Here is a 19,668-nt window from a genome sequence, read left to right on the forward strand (position 1 = left end):
CCCAAAGTGCTGGGATTTTAGGCTTGAGCCACCGCGCCCGGCTGAGACAGGGTTTTCAATGTTGGCCAGGTTGGTCTTGAACCTGTGACCTCAGGTGATCCACCCGCCTCAGCCTCCCAAAGTGCTGGGATTACAGGCATGAGCCACCGTGCCCGCCTTCAGGTAATTCTTTAGAGCAACACTACACAGACTAACAAGAGTAGCTATAGTAAGCATTCAATAAGTAAAAGCTAATTGTTGTTGTAGATGCCTTTAGGAAAATCTCTTTAAGATACTACGTAGAGTGAAAAAAGAGGGAACAAAATAGAATGAATCTTAAGTCCTCGCTCATGCCTAGACATTTTCTAACTACTACCAAAGGAACTGTTAAACAAGGTAAAATGAAACTCTTCTCCTTCTACTACTTTCTGTGCTGTATAAAATTTTACCATGTGTCTGTGTTACTTTACATTTAAAAAGACAAGCTTCATCTTAAAAGACGATTTGGCTTATTAAAAGGTTGATTTAATGTCTCAAAAAAAAAAAAGTTTGAAGACAATGTCTGTGAAATTGGTTTTCCTGAGATATATTGCCAAGTGTTCTCTGCATCCTGGCCAGCCTGGGAAGCTGGCCCTGCAAGGCAGCATGCCCATGGCTACTAACTTCTCTTATTACTGCCATATTTAGGTTCCATATCCTATTTTTTCATGGCACTGGAAATAAACATGGATCCACTAGTAATGTTCTCTTCATTATGTTCTCTCTTTCATTCATATATTCATTCATTCAACAGATACTTACCAAGAACCTACCTCGTTCTGAGCACTACAGCAGGCAACAGGGATGCAGCAGGCAAAAAAATAAAATAAAACAAATACGATAAAAATCTTTATCCTCGTGGAGCTTGCATTATAGTATGGGAATATTTCAAGAATCTATTGCTGCTTAACGAACTATTCCAAAACATAGTGTCCTCAAACAACAACCTTTATTTCATTACAATTCTATGAGTCAGGAATTCACAGCTCAGCTTGGCAGTTCTTCTGTTCCATCCAGTATTGACTGGATCTCTTCCTTGACTCCCTTCAGCTGATTGGTGACGTTGGCACAGACGGTTCCAGAAGGCTTTATTCACATGTCCAGAGCTTTGGTACATGGCCTCTTCTTCACCTGGCTAGTTTGGGCCCCCTTACAGCATGGTTGTTTCAGGGTATTTGTTCTTCTAATACAGCTGTGAACTTCCAAGAGGAGGCATCCCAAGCATGGAAGGCAGAAACTCAGATTCAAGTGAGGGTAAAATAGGCTCCATTTCTTGATGGAGAATGACAATGTCACATGAGAAAACAACATGCGGGATGAAAGTTAATGTAGTCATCTTTAGAAACATAATCTACCTTAGAGAGACAGATAACTAAAAAGACAAATGAGTAAAAATGAATTTTAAGGAGAAAACAAAAGCAGGAAAGGGAATACAGAGTGTGAGTTTGGGGATGGAGTTGCAATTTTAAGAGGGGCTAGAGAAGGATTGATTGAGAAAGTTACATTTAAATTAAGACTCAAATGAAGTGATGATAGTTGGTGTAAGAGCATTCCAGGCAGAGGAAACAGCCAAGTGCAAGGCCCCGAGGCAGGAGCATGCCAGGCATGTTCAGGATAGCGCAAAAGCCAGTATATGTGGAACAAAGAGAGTGAAGTTTCTCTAGAGTAGCAGGAGATTAAGTCATGTAGGTAATGGGGTCAGCAGACCACGGACAGTCTTTTACTTCAGCTTTTACTCTGAATTAACTGGGGAGCATTTGAATGTTTTTTGCGCATGGAAGGTATATGATCTGACTTGTGTTTTCAGAGGATCCCTCTGTCTGCTATCCTCAGTATAGACAGTAGAAAGCTATGTAGTAGTAGGGAGACCAGTTAGAAGGCTATTGTAATAATTCAGGCAACAGATGCTGGTGGCTTGAGTTAGGGTGGAAGCAATGGAGATGGTGATAAGTGGTTAGATTCTGGAGATATTTTGAACATATACTCAATAAGATTTGCTGGTGAATTGGACATACGGTGTTCTGGATAGAGAGGAACCAAAGATGACTTAAAGGTTTTGACCTGAATAACTAGAAGGATCAAGGTGGTGTTTACTACATGAATAAAACTGTGAGAAGGTCAGAATTGGAACAGAATAGCAGATCTTGTTAAAGTTTGAAATGACTACTATGCTTCCAAGTGTAGCAATTTAATAGGAGCTGCAACACACAAGTTAAGTCCTCACTTGATGTCATCAGTAGGTACTTGGAAACTTCGGCTTTAAGGAAACACACAAAGGAACCAAATTTACTGCAGGCTAATTGATATAAACAAGAGTTAAGTTCCTATGGCATATTTCTGGTCACAGAAACATCACCAGACTTCTAAAGACTAAAACACTTCTAACATTAAACACTGAAATAAATGTGAACTATATATACATTTAAGAAAGATTAATAAAAACAAGATAATTATCCAATTATTCCAGTTGAGGGTTGAGGGTGGCCAGAGTCCATCCCAGCAGCTCAGGGCGCAAAGCAGAAGCCGCTCTGGCCAGGATGCCATGCCCTAGCAGGGGGCACCTCACACACACACCCACACAGGCTGGGACAATGTAGATACACCAATTCACCTAACATGCACATCTTTGGGATGTGGGAGGAAACCAGAGTACCCAGAGAAAACCCACACAGACATGGGGAGAACATGAGAACTCCACACAAACAGGGGCCCCAGGCAGAAATCAATTTTTTTCCAATTAACAGTATAATGAAATGACATTGAACGGAATGATGTTATTTGAAGATCAGCTGTCATTTCGTGTATATATACATGCACATATTTTTATTTTTTTATTAAGTCTTTTATTATGTTATTATTTATTTCAATAGGTTTTTAGGGGAACAGGTGGTATCTGGTTACATGAGTAAGTTCTTTAGTGGTGATTTCTGAGATTTTGGTGCACCCATCACCCACATGCACACACTTTGAAATGCATAAAAAATGTTTGGAAATATACATTAAAAATTGTTAACAGTGGTTACCTCTGGGTAACAGGAATCTTTGGAAAGCGGCTCTGGAATGTTAGGGGAGGAAGTAATATATGTTTTTGTTTTTTGATACCTTTCTGTATCACGTTTGTATGTATATATGTATTACTATGTTCTCTGTTACTTTTATGATTAAAAATTACTTAAAATTTGTGTGGTTGGTGAAATGAACCAAGTCACTGCAAACAAGAGTCTTACTAGGAGAGTCCACATTGGATCAGGGGTTTATAAGGTCCTTTCAAGCTCTGACACTGATTTCTGCAACTGGGCGTTAACTGGTAAGTCTCCCCGTCATTTCCTCCATAGGCTTCTGTGAAATTCGGTATGTGAACGGCCTCTCTAATTCATCTGCTTCATCTTGAAAACAGTACCAAGAGCTCTCGGTGCTTAACTACCTCACAGGAAATTTGAGGTTGGATGAGATAAGGTGTTCAAATACTTTGAGTTACCACAAACACAGGTGCTCATGTAGGCAGAATATTATGAGTCCTGGAATATTAACAGACCTAGTAAAAAGAAGCTGTTTCTGCCTTTTGATCACATAGGCATTTTGATACTCTTGAACTCCATTTAGTCTGCGGTGGAATGAGTGTTTCTCCACAAACAGTATTAATTTTAGCATTTTTGTTCATGCCTTCTGTCAAACAAGATTTCTTCAGCCTTTGATTTTCATCAAGATTCACTTTATTCTTCAAAGCATTTAATTCAAAGTTCACTCCATCAGTGGGTGGATTATTTAAGTAACTGAAATACCAGTGTTGAATGCCATAGCAGTTATAATATTTCTCTTCACAGGGGATATATTTACCAAAGTCATGTACTAATGAACAATTGGAAGTGACTGTCCAAATAGCAGACACCTGGTAAACACTGAATGGAAAATAAACATGGACAGCTCTACAAAATGTTTACTCAGTGACTCTTAAATATTCTTCCAAGGTCATTATTATGTGTCAGGTGCTGTACTGGGTGCTAAGAATATAGGAAGAAGACAAGTGTCTTTTCCCTCATGAAGCTTATATTCTACTAGAGAAATGCCACATTGTATTTTAAATTTTTCACACTGGTTCTAATGAAGTATTTGAGAAGCTATGTGAAGAGGAATTTGGAAGTTGCTGGCAGTTATCAGTTTCTGGAGATTATGTAGTTGATTACTATTATTACGGAAAAAAAAATCACCTTTAGTCCCCCACAAAGGTGAAGAGAAAACCAGAAAGTCACCACCAATCAGAATCACAAAAGGCAGTCAGTGGAAAAGATTGCAAGTTTCAGGAAAAATGAGTTGTCTTAATATGTAAAAAAGTCTTTCTTAGAACTGGAACTTACAAGAAATGGGCTGAAAATTCTAAAAGCAAACAACCTTAAAGAATAATGTCAAATAGAGGCTGGATCTTCATCAATATGATGGGTTGGGAGCATGGCTTCTGCCTACAGAAGGAGGTTGAAGTAGGTTATCTCTGAGGAGCCTTCCTAGTCTAACTAAGTACCGCAGTTATGAAATTATATTTTCTCTAGAGAACAATTTCTCAACAACCAAATAACCCAAGAGGCTAATATTCTATTTATATTTTCTAATTTCTTAACAAAGACCTCAAATAAGAACTGAGTAAAGAACAGGCCTTGTTAGTTACTGAAGAGTAAAGAGAAGTATAGTTTTCACTAGACAGTCTTGCCTGAAGCTCAATCAGAAATCTTACCATTCACTAGTAAAACATCCGCCAAAGTTAACAGGTAAACCACTAACTGGTAAGCGGTCACTCCAGGGCCCCTGCCATCATCACCATCCCCAACTCCCAGGAAATCTTGCTAACATTTTTCCCATTGTTCTGCTTCCCTTTTCTAATTTGCCAGCCAAATTTGTTTTCAGTACCAACTTCAGATGACTCTCCTCTCATGACGGCTTGACTTGTCACTCCTTATTTCTATAATCTATCAAAAATAGGACCTCCACAGTTAAAAAAGGAAAGAAAAAACCTCATAATTTTGATGGCAGACCCTCCAAGTTGACTGGTACTCAGGCACCAAGTCAGTCCCAAACTAATGAATATTGATTGCATCAGTTCTTCCAGCTTTGATTCAAAGATTGCTTTTGGCAGGCCAGGCACGGTGGCTCACGCCTGTAATCCCAACACTTTGGGAGGCCGAGGTGGGCAGATCATGAGGTCAGGAGTTTGAGACCAGCCTGGCCAAGACAGTGAAACCCCATCTCTACTAAAAATACAAAAATTAGCTGGGTGTGGTGGTGGGTGCTTGTAATCCCAGCTACTCCAGAGGCTGAGGCAGGATAATTGTTTGAACCCGGGAGTCGGAGGTTGCAGTGAGCTGAGATCACGCCACTGCACTCCAGCCTGGCAACAGAGCAAGACTCCATCTCAAAAAAAAAAAAAAAAAAAAAAAAAGATTGCTTTTGGCAAAGACATTGACTCAGTTTCAAATTGTGTTGAGACATCAAAGGAAAAAGTTCTTGGTTTGGTTCCTTTAGGAAGAAACCCGGTTAATCTAACATCTGAATTCATGGCAGTTAAATGTGACTGCTGACTCCTCATCTTGCAGCCACCCCAATGTGGGGAGTCTCCAAAAGCACATCAGGTGCTTCCTGTGCCTAGAACAACCTCTGGGGTTGGGATAATAGTAATAGCCACAGTAGCTAACATGTATTGATTATTTGCTGTTTTCCTGGAATTTTACGCCTTTATATATAAACTCTTATTGAATTCTTGCAGTGGTCCTATGATTACCACTTTACAGGGTCTGGGCCTTAAAAGAGTTAAGTTGAACTGCCAAAGGCCAGTCGGTGAAAGTAGCAAGGCTAGGATTTGAACCCACGACAATGTGCTTTCAGTGTTGCAATGGCTGGAGACTGTAAGGTGTGGCTGCCACAGGAGGGAGTTGGGCTATCATACCTTTGCTTTTGTTTGCTCCATGCCTGGCTCCTCTGCCCTGGAGCTCTCAGTCTTGCGTATTCTTAGTATATGCTTTCATTTCATCTTTTTTTGTTTTATATTAGGGGCACTTTTTATAATTCAGCTAATGTTTCTACTTAATGCATTCAGAGAGTGAGAAGTTCCAAAAAAGTTTCCTTTCTGTGTATGTAGTTAGGTTTTGCTAAAGAAAGGTGAGTTCAACTGCTGATTTACTAAAAATAAGATTGATGAGGGAACCTTATCTTGTTTTGAAGATGACAAATATGGAGACTTTTCAACTGTGGAGGAAGACAAAACGCAGTAGCTGAAAAGGAGATTAAAGCAATAGGGAAAGTAGCTTTCTGCCCCTTGACAGATGTGTGTCCTATAGAGAAGCTTCTTAGAGTGCTGGGGTGGGGGTGGGGGAGAGGCATGGTGGGAGGCCAACTGCTCCTCACCCCCTTCCCGCTTTCAAGTAGTTCCACTTGGCTCTGTCTTATGTATTAAAAGTCTACAGAAAGTATTGTTTGGAAATACAGTTCTGCTGCTACAACAAAAGTACAACATTGTACAATGGTTATTTTACTACTGGTTACTGGTCAGAAAAACTTTTTTTTTTTTCCTGACACTGGAACTAAACCCTATGAATAAATCCAACTAATTTCATCCTCCGTCCTCAGATGCCCAGGCAGCTAGCAGAGTCCTGTATATGACGGGAACTAGCAATAAGTTGGCTGAGTACTTTTTTCCCAAAATATTTTATTAATAGTACAAGTTATTGATTGCGTCCCAGGAAGTTTATGGCAAAAACATTAAACAGACCTGGTGTTGATAAGACTTGTGGTGCATTTAGTCCAAAGCTTTCTGGGTTCTCCACCCTAAGCATTTTATTTTAGTAATTGATCTGGGTTGAAATCGGTCTAAAGTGGAATTATTATCTCCAAATGATTTCAAAGTTTTACTAAACTTAATTTCTTGGGCTGCTTTGCTGCCTAATACAACAAAGATGTTGAAGTATACCAGACACACTATTCTGATTTCCCAGATAACCTCTGAGTGACTGATTCAGGGATGACGGCAGCTTTGTTCTCATAACTGACTATTTAAGGAACACTTTTGGCATCACAAATTACAAAAAAAAAAAAAGAAAAAAATAGGGAAAAAGTTCAGTTGAATAATCCTCAGAGGGAAGCAGAAATCAGGAACTCTATTCAAAGTCCTTGGACACATGTGAGGTTTGCCTGAGGTCCCTAAAGTTTTCTCCCTTCAATCTGTTCACCCCTCTGTGTCACCCTTCAGAGCCCTCGGGCCTCTCCTTTCCTCTTGCGAACCGAAAAGAGAATTTGATACATTCAGTCACCTTAAGATGTCACAGGTTGATGCAATTTAATGTATCACCCTCTTCTTGCAAAAGAGCTGCCAGGCAAGAAAAATCAAGTCAATAGTGTCATATTAGTGACCTGGATATATGTGAACCACTGTTTTTTCTTTTTTAGAAATTTTAAAATCAAGTCAGGTGAGGCATGATTCTCTCAGCATACTTATATTGACAAAGCATGCCTTTTTAAAAAAGTGGCCTGTGCCCTCAGTGAACTTAATGTGTAGTGGTGGCATTTACAGGCTGCTTTTCTTCTTCTAGAGACAATTTATGAGGATGCTCCCCAATACTATCTGTAGCTATCCCTGCCCCAACTACTCAGAGAGAATCTGTCAGAGATGTGATCTGAATCCACTAAAGCCCATATGGCAAATTTCTTCAGCATACCAGAAAAAAAGCAAACTTTAGACTGACATTCAAGGCCATCCATGATCTGACCACATCTGCCTTATTAATCTTATTTCTCAGTAATCCCTAACCATATACAAATGAAACAGTTTCGGGTTTTTAGGTAGATGCTACATTTTCATGCTTTTTTAGCAATCAATTACAGTGGAAACAACCCCAAGACTTAGTGGTTGAAACAATATGCATTCATTATCCTATTGTCAGTTATAGTAGGTCAAGAATTGAGGAGCTGCTTAGCCATGCATTTCTGGCTTGAAATTTCTCAGAAGGTGGCAGTCATGCCTAGACTTGAGGGTCTGCTGCCAAGGTGTCTCACTAGCAAGTTGGGGCTGGTTATTGGTGACAGGCCTCAGTTTCTTTCCACATGGGTCTCTCGCAGGACTGTCTGAGTATAGCTACTGGCTTCCCCCTAAGTGAGTGATCCCAAGAGAGGGGAACAGTAAGGGTGTGCTATCTTTTTATGACCTAGCCTCATGTGTCACACAGTATCACTTCCATTATATTCTCTGAGTTAGAAATGAATTACTAAGTCCAGCCCACAATCAATAGGAGGGGAACTAAGCTCCACCTTTGAAGGGGAGAGTGTCAGAGAGTTTGTGAACGTATTCTAAATTACCATCATGCTCCTACTCCTTTGCTCATTCTGTTCCCGCTGCTCCCAATGCTTTTTCCCCGTATCTGCGGAGCCCAATCAATCCTACGTCTTTCAAGGCCCAATTCAACTGTTACTTCCTCCAAAAATCCTTCCCAAATGCCTCCTAAGAGCTTTCCTTTCTTTTCATTCCTGTTTTATTTTCTACATTTTTTTTTTTAACTACACTTGTTCTTATTTTAGATGGTAATTATTTGGTATTCCAAGCCAGGGTTTATCAACTTTGGCACTACCAATGCTTTGGGCTGGATAATTATTTGTTGTGGGGATCTTGTCCTGTGTATTATAGGATGTTTAGCAGCATCCCTGGTCTCTTCCCACCAAATACAAGCAGCGCCTTCTGACCCTAGTTGCGACAATAAAAAATGTCTTCAGACATAGTCAAATGTTTTGTGGTGGGCAAAAAAAAAAAAAAAAAAAAAAAAAAAAAAAAAAAAAAAAAAAAATTACCCCTGGTTGAAATCATAGTTCTAGGCAATTATGTTCTGTGAATCATTTTGAATTTCCAACTCATGGCTCCGAAAGGCCATTCTAACAAGCGAGGAGAGGAACGCACTTTATTTCAATCTTGATGTTGCTGAGAACCCCTGAGTTTTCCTGTCCAACCTTTCCTAGGCATTCTTCAGTCCTCTGAGTGATTCCAATAGCCTATCAATAAATTCGCCCACCAGGTGCAGTGGCTAACATCTGTAATCCCAGCACTTTGGAAGACTGAGGCAGGCAGATCACCTGAGGTCAGGAGTTCAAGACCAGCCTGGCCAACATGGTGAAACCCCATCTCTACTAAAAATACAAAAATTAGCTGGGCGTGGAGGCACACACCTGTAGTCCCAGCTACTCGGGAGGCTGAGGGAGGAGAATGGTTTGAACCTGGAAGGGGAAGGTTGCAGTGAGCCAAGATCATGCCACTGTACTCCAGCCTGGGCAACAGAGATTCCCCCCCCCCCTTTAAAATAAATAAATAAATAAATAAATAAATAAATAAATAAATAAATAAATTCACCCACCTTTTTTTTTCTTCATTTTCAGTTTAAGTGAGTTTCTGTTGCCTTCTACCTAAAGAAATGTAATTAATGAAAACCAACTCATACTTCAAGGTCTGGCTCATATACCACTTCTTCTAGTAGTCCCAGATGTCTCTAGATAGAATTTATCTTTTCTTCTCCTTCATATTTCTTTTAGTGCTTTCTGCAGCCTGATAGTGGAGTCTATCTAGGTTTACATATACCCAAATGTTCCCTTAACCCAGGGCCAAGCATTATGCACAGAATAATATAGGCTGGATCTAATTGTAAAGGAAATGGATTTTCATCTGGGGCTTTAATGCAAAGGAATACATCAAGTGACCACGTTACTGGGGAAAAAAAGAGTTTGGAGGCTAGTCTGGCAAACCTTGGTCTCAATGCTTTTTTGCTATTTCACGTTTATTAGAGGCTGTTGGTATACTGAGGAGGATGAGTGCACTGTCTCGAATAACCGATTAGGTTCAAATCCTGTCTTCTCTACTTACTGGGAGACTGTGAGCAAGTTACTTAATTGTTTTGTGCCTCCAATTACTAATCTGGAGTAATTGGGGACTGTTAAAATTCTACCTCATGGGGTTAAAACATAAAACAGACAAACTTAGAGCTGCTTTGGCCAAATTAGGAGAGACCCAGAGACTCCCTCACTTGGCATCACCCTACTGGTTGCCACCTCCAACAGCATCAACTCAGGGACCTAGGGCTGTCTAAATCAGTTTGAGACAAACACCAGCAGCCATCCCAGTTGTTAACTAGCCATGTTGTATTGAACACAGTATTTACTCACCTGTTTAACGTTAATAAGGAAGTTGAACAGGTGAGTAAATACATTGTGCAAGACAACGTGGCTAGTTAATGGTAGCCAGGAGCTGGGTGCCCATTCTAACTCTGTCAGCTCTAGTTTTGATGCCAACTATTCTAGCTTAACCCGTCTTATTTTCCTGAACTGCCATTCAAGGTCCTTTGTGTGGTACAACATATCCCATCTCTCCCCTACTGCCACATTTGCTTCAATCATGCCTACTTGTTTTACCTACAATTTACTTTACAGTATGCTCATTCCATTTCTGCCCAGCCAACTGCCCTATCCACTCATTCCTTTCCACTTCTACTAACCTCCCTTTGAAAGCTGCAAAATTGAAACTCCTCCAGGAACCCATTAGATGAATTATCTTCTATTTTACTTATTCCTTCTAGATTTGAAAACCCTATTATTATTAATCCTTACATCTTTGCAAGATATTCATATACGTTTGCACTTCTTAACTTGTTATTTTTTTGAGGCAGGGTCTCACTCTGTTGCCCAGGCTGGAGTACAGTGACTTGATCAGAGTTCATGGCAGCTGGAACTCTCAGGCTCAAGTTACAAGTTATCCTCCCACCTCAGCTTCCCAAGTAGCTAGGATTGCAGGCATGTGCCACCACACGTGGCTATTTTTTTAAAAATTTTTTGTAGAGACAAGGTTTCACTATATTGGCCAAGCTGCTCTTGAACTCCCTGCCTGCCTTGGCATCCCAAAATACTGGGATTATAGGCATGAGCCACCGTGCCCAGCCTTAACTCAATCCCTCACAGCTCTTTCATAGCACTTAAAATTAGATGCTAAATTGTGTAATACTGATTACTCTTTCATACTGCCCATAGTGTTTTATGTATTTTTTTAATCTTTATAACCTAAGTTTCCCAGTGGTAGGTAGAGATTGCTTGTATCCAGATAGATTTATGTTAGCTATATGGGAGGCAGGTCAAACCATGCTTCATCTCCATAAGCTCTAATGATTGGTTCAACTCACTGGAATTCACGTGAGCTTAAGAATAGGCTGTCTTTTAATTCATAAGCCCCAATAATGCCAAATATAGAGCTCAAGAGACAATGAACAATAAGTATTTGGACACACTTTTAGGTATTTACTAAATTTTTATGCACTGTGAGCCTAGCATGTTCACATCAAGCAAGAAATGAAAATAGGAGAGGGGTTATAAATGACTAAGTTACTATGTGTGTGTTGGGTCTCTATCAGCTGTATCCTCTTCCCTCTTCATACACGTGTTACATACTATATGTCAACCTGTAGAAACAAGGCAGGAACTTAAGTATCTTTAGGTCCTAGACTATGTGTTATCTTATTTAATAAACACAACTATCTTATAAGGTTTTTTTAAAATCTTAAACATTAAAATAAAAAACCCAAATGAGGTTAAGAAAAGCCCCAAATCATATAGCTAAGTCATGACAGAGCTAGAATTCAACCCAAGTCTAACTCCAGAGTCCACAGTCAACCACCATGCAGTATATGACCCAGAGCAAGTCTTCCACTCTTGTATGTGTGTTAAGTGGGGCTATTGAGAGAATATGGTAATGATTAATTTATACAAAATATTTAACACAGCATAGTATCTTACACATATTACCCAATAATCTGTACTCACTCTCATTACAGAATACTATGACAGGGTTAAAATGTCAATCAAACATGCTTCCTGCCCTTGAAAAATCTAATAGGGTGTGGTGGGTAGACTTCTAAAATAGCACTCCAGTGGCTCTAATTCAATGGCTCTTTACCCATGAAGACGATGAGATATCACACTCATGACTATATTGCATGCAAAAGGGATTTCCGAATCAGTTGACTTGGAATTACTCAAAAGGGAAATTATCATGGTGGGCATTCCTCATCTAATCATATGAGCCCTTTAAAAGCAAGCACTTTCAATTGGGAGCAGCTGAAATAGTCAGAGATTTGAAGCATGAGGGAGGCTTGATGCACTGTTGCTGACTTTGAAGGCTGAAGGGGCTACCTGCAAGGGCCACAGCACAGTTTCTAGGAGCTAAGAGTGACCCCTAGCCAACAGCTAGTCCTACAAGCACAGGAACTGAGCATGAAGTACCCAGTAGGGCATGGCAGGTTGGAGCTGGGTTGTAATGGTTTCTGTAAACTGTGGAAGGTGATTTGAACTTTTTATTCTGCTTCACTGGAAGCACATTTTAAAAGAATTTTTTAAAACTAACTGAAAATACCTGAAGAATCTAACACAGTATGTGTATGAGTATGTATGTATGTATGTATGTATCTCATATCTATACTTTTATATTTTGTATACATAAAACACACATTTTAATATTTGAGATAAGTGAATAATTCCTCTTACTACTCTTCTCCCTATTAATATAAAATTATAAAATTGTTAAAACTAATTCAGTTAAAGATATTTATTAAGAGGGCTAAGTTCAACAAAAATGCATCCATTCATAAAAATAATTTTGAGTAGATAAACAAAATATAAAAATATTTTAAACAAGACACCAAAAAGTATTCATTTTCAACAAAACTATTTTGATATCTTGAAACATCTGACATAATTATGTATATACAAGATCTTTTCAATCTACCTCTTCTTTAGTAGTTACATTACGAGATTACCATGTCTCAAAAGCAAACTGCTGCAATTTAAAACACACTTTTCCATAAGATCTGGAATGATCTTTCCTAATTTTCAAATGTGTCGGGATTAGTATTTTCTCCTATACTCAGATAAAGAAAAATGTTTGTTAAAATTTCTGTAACTTTTTTTTGTTGTTAATTGAATGTAGTTTGTTTCTCTAAGCACATTGATTAGTAGGCCTCTCTCCCTAAAGTTTTTTTTTTTTTAATGTTCGATATTTCTGACCACACTACAGATTTAGACATAAAATGCTGAAATAATACAACTGAGCCAGGATTGCTCATTTCTCTCCCCCGTCTCTGAGGTGCTCGGCGGGAATAAAGTACTGAGGGAGGTACATTAAAATAAGGAGACTCCTTGTGGCTGGCAGCGACTGAATATCCTAGGTACCTAATTTATTGCAGTGGCTTAAGCTCTGGGGAAATTATGCATCACTAAACTAAAAGTAAGGTTATGTCAATGGATTTTTTAAAGAGTATACTTTAAGAAGGATTATATGTAAACATTTTAATAATGTTAATTATACAACATGGCTATAGAAATGTTAGTCTTATAATAATTAGCATCAGCTACTTGGTATGTCTTTTTCTGATTAAACTGATTCCACCACACTGTCTACTTACATCAGTCTAGTCTAGAGGAGCACTTAAAGATAAAAAGTTAGAAAATGTCTTCGGAAATCAGTTCTTTTAATGTATAGAAGTTTCAATTACATGACTTGGGCTTGCTTACCAAATGCCTTTGGTACTTTAAAAAAATGTATGTTCATGATATAATACTTTTTAATCCAGAAGCTGGAAGCATATTTAATTAAAAAATAAAAATTATAAACAAAGCCAATTACACAAGCACGTCGGAAAATAACACACCGTAATATATTTTCGAACGAAGACTTTTCTTTTAAAAACCCAAAGGTAACATCTTTCCCAGAGTTAACTAAGAACATCTATGATCCAGAATAAGCAGATTTCCTTTTTTTTTTTTTTTTTGAGACGAGTCTCGCTCTGTCGCCCAGGCTGGAGGGCAGTGGCCAGATCTCAGCTCACTGCAAGCTCCGCCTCCTGGGTTTACGCCATTCTCCTGCCTCAGCCTCCCGAGTAGCTGGGACTACAGGCGCCCACCACCTCGCCCGGCTAGTTTTTTGTATTTTTTTTTTTTTTCTTTTTTTAAGTAGAGACGGGGTTTCACCGTGTTAGCCAGGATGGTGTCGATCTCCTGACCTCGTGATCCGCCTGTCTCGGCCTCCCAAAGTGCTGTGATTACAGGCTTGAGCCACCGCGCCCGGCCAGCAGATTTCATTTAACTATTAATAGCAATGAAGCAGTTACACACAAACATATAAACATATGTAAACATTTAAAAATAGTAATGCCTTTGAAATGTAAGGGGAAAATGTCAACTTTGTCTACATTATAATTTAAGACTAACAGTGAAGATAGCTACTAGAATATAAATGGTCATCAGTTAAAGTTTAATTACTATTTGATAATTCACTCTTTAACAAGAAAATGAGTTTTGATAAATTCAGACCACAGGGACAAATATTCTTCTTGCAGAGCAGTTCTTGCTCATGGTGCAATGCAGCATTCTGTCCATGTAGTACAGTTGTACCTCAGTCGTGGTAACACAGGTGATTACATTCAAATGGCATTTAACATAAATTGCACCAAACTGCCCTATAATTTCATTTTGGACTGAATTAATTAACTTCTCAGTAGGTGGCTGAGGTGCTGAACAACATAAGCCTAAAGAAATACTTGACTGCTTAACCTACCTTACGTGAGGTGTCTCTAATTCAAGACAGCTTCCATTTTTAATAAATAGTACCAGGTAAAATGCATTTAGTAGGATCCCAAAGGGTAAAGATAAGGCATTTATAATAAATGGATTTAGTTTTCCACATATATTCACAACCATTTAAAAGAAGTCAGGGGGCACTGCAGACAGCTAAGGAGGATTTAACAAAACTCAGCAAGAGTTGGCATGCCTGATATTTTTGAAAGACTATTTACCTTAGGAGGTGTGCATTTAGAATTTTAAAAATGTCTTTTTTGCCCTTGCAAGATATTAAAATACAAAAGTTACCACTTAGTAGCAATTAAAAATAATACTATCTTAATGCTGAATACGTAATTTATATCCCAGAGCTTGAAATGTAAATGTAATTGTCTAAGACATTATCTTTAGATCATCAGAATTATCATATCATAAAATATCTATTCTATTTCCCCAATTATATTATCAAGAGCTGACAGCTAACTCTTTGCTTCAAGTTTATAGTCTTCATATATCAAGAAACAAATTAAAAGGACAAACAAGGAATGTGAAAGCTCATAAAAAGCTGAAGCAGCTTTCATATTACATGGCATATTTCTTTGTCATAAACTTCTGGTTTAAGAAATGAGAAAACAAACACTTCTTTTGAAACACTCTTTAACCCAGTGCTTTACTATTTTTAGATTTTTTTTTTTTTTATAACTGTAAAGGAAGGGAAGGAGGAGAGACAGAGGGAAAGTGGGAGTGGGGGATGAGACAGAGAGAGAGGAGAGGGTGCCAGAGAAAGAAACAAAGACAAAAAGAAAGGAAAGAAAGAAAATAACCAACTTCGTATTATAACTACACTCTTTTGGGAAGAGGTAAATTAGCATTTCAGGAGCTGACCACACCAGGCCCATTTCAGACTTGTAACATATAGTAAGCTAGGCCTCCCCAGAAAGAGACTGAATAATTTGGTGGGGAGGAGGTGGTGGTCCTTGCTCAGGCTTTTAAATGGTTCTAGGTAAAAAGGGCTTTAGACCTGTTTCAAAGTTCTGCTCTGAGGGCGTAACTGCCAGGTAATTTCTATATGAATATTTTCTTTTTCTTATACAACTTAAATCCTTCCTGCTATTATTTGCATGAGGAACAATGACAAGAATATAATCTGGAAGTTTTAATACTGATTTGTAATAAAGGCAGGCATCAACTAGGAAAAAAAAAAAGAATGCTTAGATGCCAGCTTCAGAAACAATTTTGCCTGCAGCATCTTCTAGCTCAATAATTTAGTGGCAATGACAATCACAAATGCTGTCAAAAACAGCAATGAGGTTTTAAAAAATAACCAAAAATTCAAACATTATCCTTTAGATTTTTAATGTCATTTATTGAAATGGCAATCATAACAGAAACTTACAAGAGCCTTCTAGTTAGAAAAATATATCCACTTTTTAAGGTTTCCACACATGTGATGATCTCTATATGCCATCAAGCAGGCATATAGTATTTTCTTCTCACCCAAACCTGTGTCTGTCCTGGTGTTACCAGTCACAAGAAACCTTTTGTTATCATCACTCCCTTCACGATTCAATACTTACTAGGAGTCCTGGGCAAACACAAAAGTGTCCTGGCAGTTACATCGTTCTCTATAAATGAAAAAGACCCTGCTATCTGAAAATAATGAAAGGCTCCGTTTAAATTAATGTGGTTTTTTGGTCAAGTGTTCATTTTACTTTGTAATCATGTAGTTCTGATCCAAATAGAGTTCTTCCTAGCTTTAAAAAGATCTCGAGATTATACACGGGGCAGCAATTTAATTCTTAATTTTTTATTTCTTGCAATGACATTTAGGGTTCAGTGTGATTTGAGATTTTTAGTGCTGTTGCTGACACCTGATGGAAACTGTTTTATTTGGAAATTCTGATTAGATTTTTAAAACTGTTCTCTTGTTTACAAAAAGCATTATTATAAAAAATGGATGTTTTTGTTCCTTTAAGGTATTTTTCTGCTATTTATTCCTCACTTGACTTTATAATCCTGTTTGGGTCACTATGATTAGTTGCTATGGAAATTACCTCCTATGGAAATGATTCCAATGTCATTGTTGTAAGAATATGACTTTTAATGAAAAATACCGCTAGCAGACATCAACTCTTACTAGGAAAAGGAAATCTAATTAAAATTTTAAAAAAGAATTCTGAAAATTTTTTACCATGGCCAACTTTTCTGATATTTTTGAATCTCCCATCTTCTTTTTAAATACGTATTAAATGAATTTTAAGGTGTTGATCAGCTACTCACTTCCCTAAATTCCAAAGTCACAATGGAAATCAGCACCACACACAGAAAATTGAATGTAAAGAGTTTTTCATCTACCATTTCTCTAGTAAGTGTTATGCTTCATTTATGAAAGTTAATGTCAACAGTATTTCAGGGCTCATCAAGGAAACAAGTTTGAACAGCACATTACAAATTCCCTTTAAGATGAAGAATTTAATATTCCAAAATTTATCCCAGGAATTTAAAAGGTCAGGCCTATAAACTAGTGAGTTAAACAATAGATGAGAGCCAGTGAACCATTAGATGAGAATTCCAGAATGCTAAGAAAATTTTCTTGGGTGGATTCTATAATTTGTGGTTTGAATAAAACCTTTGAAACATTCCATTAGTATTAAAATTCTCACAATGAGAATATGGCTCATATTTAACACATTTTAAATTACTAGACAGTCTCTCCCCAAAAGAAATTTTAATGCTTTATTCCGCCTAGGGCTTATTCACTGCCTGGTACTAATTTAGGAATAAATTAACCCTTCCAACAATTAGGATATTGTCTAGAAACTGCCTCTTGCACACTGCTGGAAAAATCACTCACATTCTGAAAATCAGGAGTAAAAGAGAAATCCATTTCTTCATTATAAAATGTTTTTCTATACCTAATAGCTTATTAATTATTGGTATAAATCACTATCATATTTACCTATATAATTACACATTACTCTATAATGCCTCTGAATTAAGCTTCACAGTTATAGATTTTGTTAAATGTTTTATCATTAAGAGTTTTCTAAACTTGTGCCTGCAGCCATGATCTAGGGTCCAGAATGTCTTTGATGGATTTCTGCCTTGGAGCTGGCACTGGCTTGGCTTCAAAATTGGTTTTAGTGTCTGTGTGCTCACCATCACTTAATCTATTTTTCCTGGCAGGGAGAAGTTTTCGAGGAGCAGCCATTGGTTTCTGTAAGTGATGCATTAGGGTTGATAGTTTGGTATCCAAAGACGATGTCTGAGATACACTTGTTTTTCCCCAGTTGTCCTTAACCAATTGATCTGTGTTACGTGATTTTAAGCTGAATGGAAGTTTATCAGGAGGAGGAAGCGGAGCTCGTCTCTTTTTCCCTTTTTCATCATGTAATGGCTCACTTGCAGGAGACAGTACCTTTTTCTGGATGACCATTTGATGGTTACCATCAAAGAGTGAGGCCCAAGGAGGTGGTAAGGATTCTTCATGCTGACCAATAAGGAACTGCCCATTTGTCTCTTCAATTTTTTTTTGTATTATATCCGTTAAACTTTCAAGTTTCATAGGTGAATCAATGCCTATAATAATTTTTAGAAAAAAATACATGAAAAAATTCAAAACCAGTACGCACTTTATCTGAATAACTTCTTTTCCAAACTAGTATGCTATATATAATGGTCATCAAAGACTGTGATAAGGAAAACATTCACTTGTAAAAATAACCACACCACCAGAACTAAAAAGATCATGCACTGCACTAATCATACATTATATATGTAAACACACATAATACATAGTATATGTAAAAAACATATATAATATACATATAATGTACATAATACATACACATGTATAAATATATTCCTATATAAATCAGCAAAATCCAGCTTTCAAAGGGGAGTTATATGTGTTTTCTAAAAAATTCTATACATTAAGTATATATGGGATAACATTTCTTGGATTTAAAACCTTATTCTAACTGCTAGGTAAGAGATTTCCTTTTTACAAAAGCTAGATATATATTGGGATGACTGTATTTGGATGAGTATTCTTTCCTGTAGACCAGCAAAGTCTCTGTTAAAAGGGAAAATGCTTAAAACCAAAAACCCAGGAGAACAGAGTAATGCCCTCATACCACTTTGGCAATAAGAGTGGTAGGTGAAATTTTCCTTGGGAAAAATAAAATAACAGAGATAAATGTCTATTAAATGAATTACTGGTATTTTAAAATGTGTGAACCCAAATGTACCATTTTTAACCTAACATTTTAAAGTGAATGTAAGTACAGGTACATTAGTGATAAATTAAACAGAATTTAGACTGACTTGCTCTTGTTCACAACATTATTTACTGAGGCAACGGCAAAAAATAAACACCCTTCAAGGTGTGGGAAATTGAATAAAAGTGAGTCTAGAAATTTAAAATTTTCCAAAGTATTAAACTTAACCAATTTTTTTTTCTGGCTAGAGATGAAAGCTTCCATTCATTAATATGCATCTATCAACACTACTTTACAACAAATTTAATAAAATACAGAAAAAAATTACTGAACATGATGACATTTTAGAATCTGCAAGTGTTTATTTTCAGAATTTTCATCAGCTACTCAGCTAATGTTTATTTTCAGTGCGCCTTTACTCATTTTAAGCCTTAAATTTTTTGTCTGATCTTGAGCATTCAGACTATGAAAAATATGTGTATTCATTATTCTGTATTAATTCATCTATTAAACATGAGTTCCTTAGTCTATAATCATAGCCTTTTTTCATTCATTTTGATTATGCCCTGAAAATTTAAGCATTTTAATGTCAATAGAATAAGCTGTGTGTGTATGGACAATGTTGTTTTTGTTATCCTGTAGCACAGAAAAGACAAACACCACTTACTCATATCATGGTAGACTGAGGTTGCCTCTTTTGTCAAGAACAAAGGTGGTTTCCGTGGTGACATAATCTCAATTTTCATAAGTTCTTCACAACAATGCTTCCATTGGCCTAAGACAGACAGAAAAAAGGCAGACCAGTTTAAAACATAAA

General features: G+C 37.4%; 1 protein-coding gene across 7 annotated transcripts in view; it reads right to left on the reverse strand.

Moving 5' to 3' along the window:
• Positions 1–200: 200 nt before the first annotated feature.
• LOC105466167 (rhotekin 2) overlaps positions 201–19,668 on the reverse strand; it is a 95,612-nt gene continuing 76,144 nt past the window's right edge. For 5 of the 7 annotated variants that reach the window (XM_011715145.3, XM_011715147.3, XM_011715146.3 and 2 more), the window contains 2 exons: positions 19,519–19,626; positions 15,308–18,210 (listed from right to left, as the gene is read on the reverse strand). In XM_011715145.3, coding sequence (XP_011713447.2) covers positions 17,678–18,210; positions 19,519–19,626 — 641 coding nt within the window. In that variant the 3' untranslated portion in view covers positions 15,308–17,677. The other 2 variants (XM_071069613.1, XM_071069611.1) reach the window with 2 other exon arrangements.

This window comes from Macaca nemestrina, chromosome 9, assembly GCF_043159975.1.
Source record: "Macaca nemestrina isolate mMacNem1 chromosome 9, mMacNem.hap1, whole genome shotgun sequence".
In the NCBI taxonomy this organism is placed as follows: domain Eukaryota; kingdom Metazoa; phylum Chordata; class Mammalia; order Primates; family Cercopithecidae; genus Macaca; species Macaca nemestrina.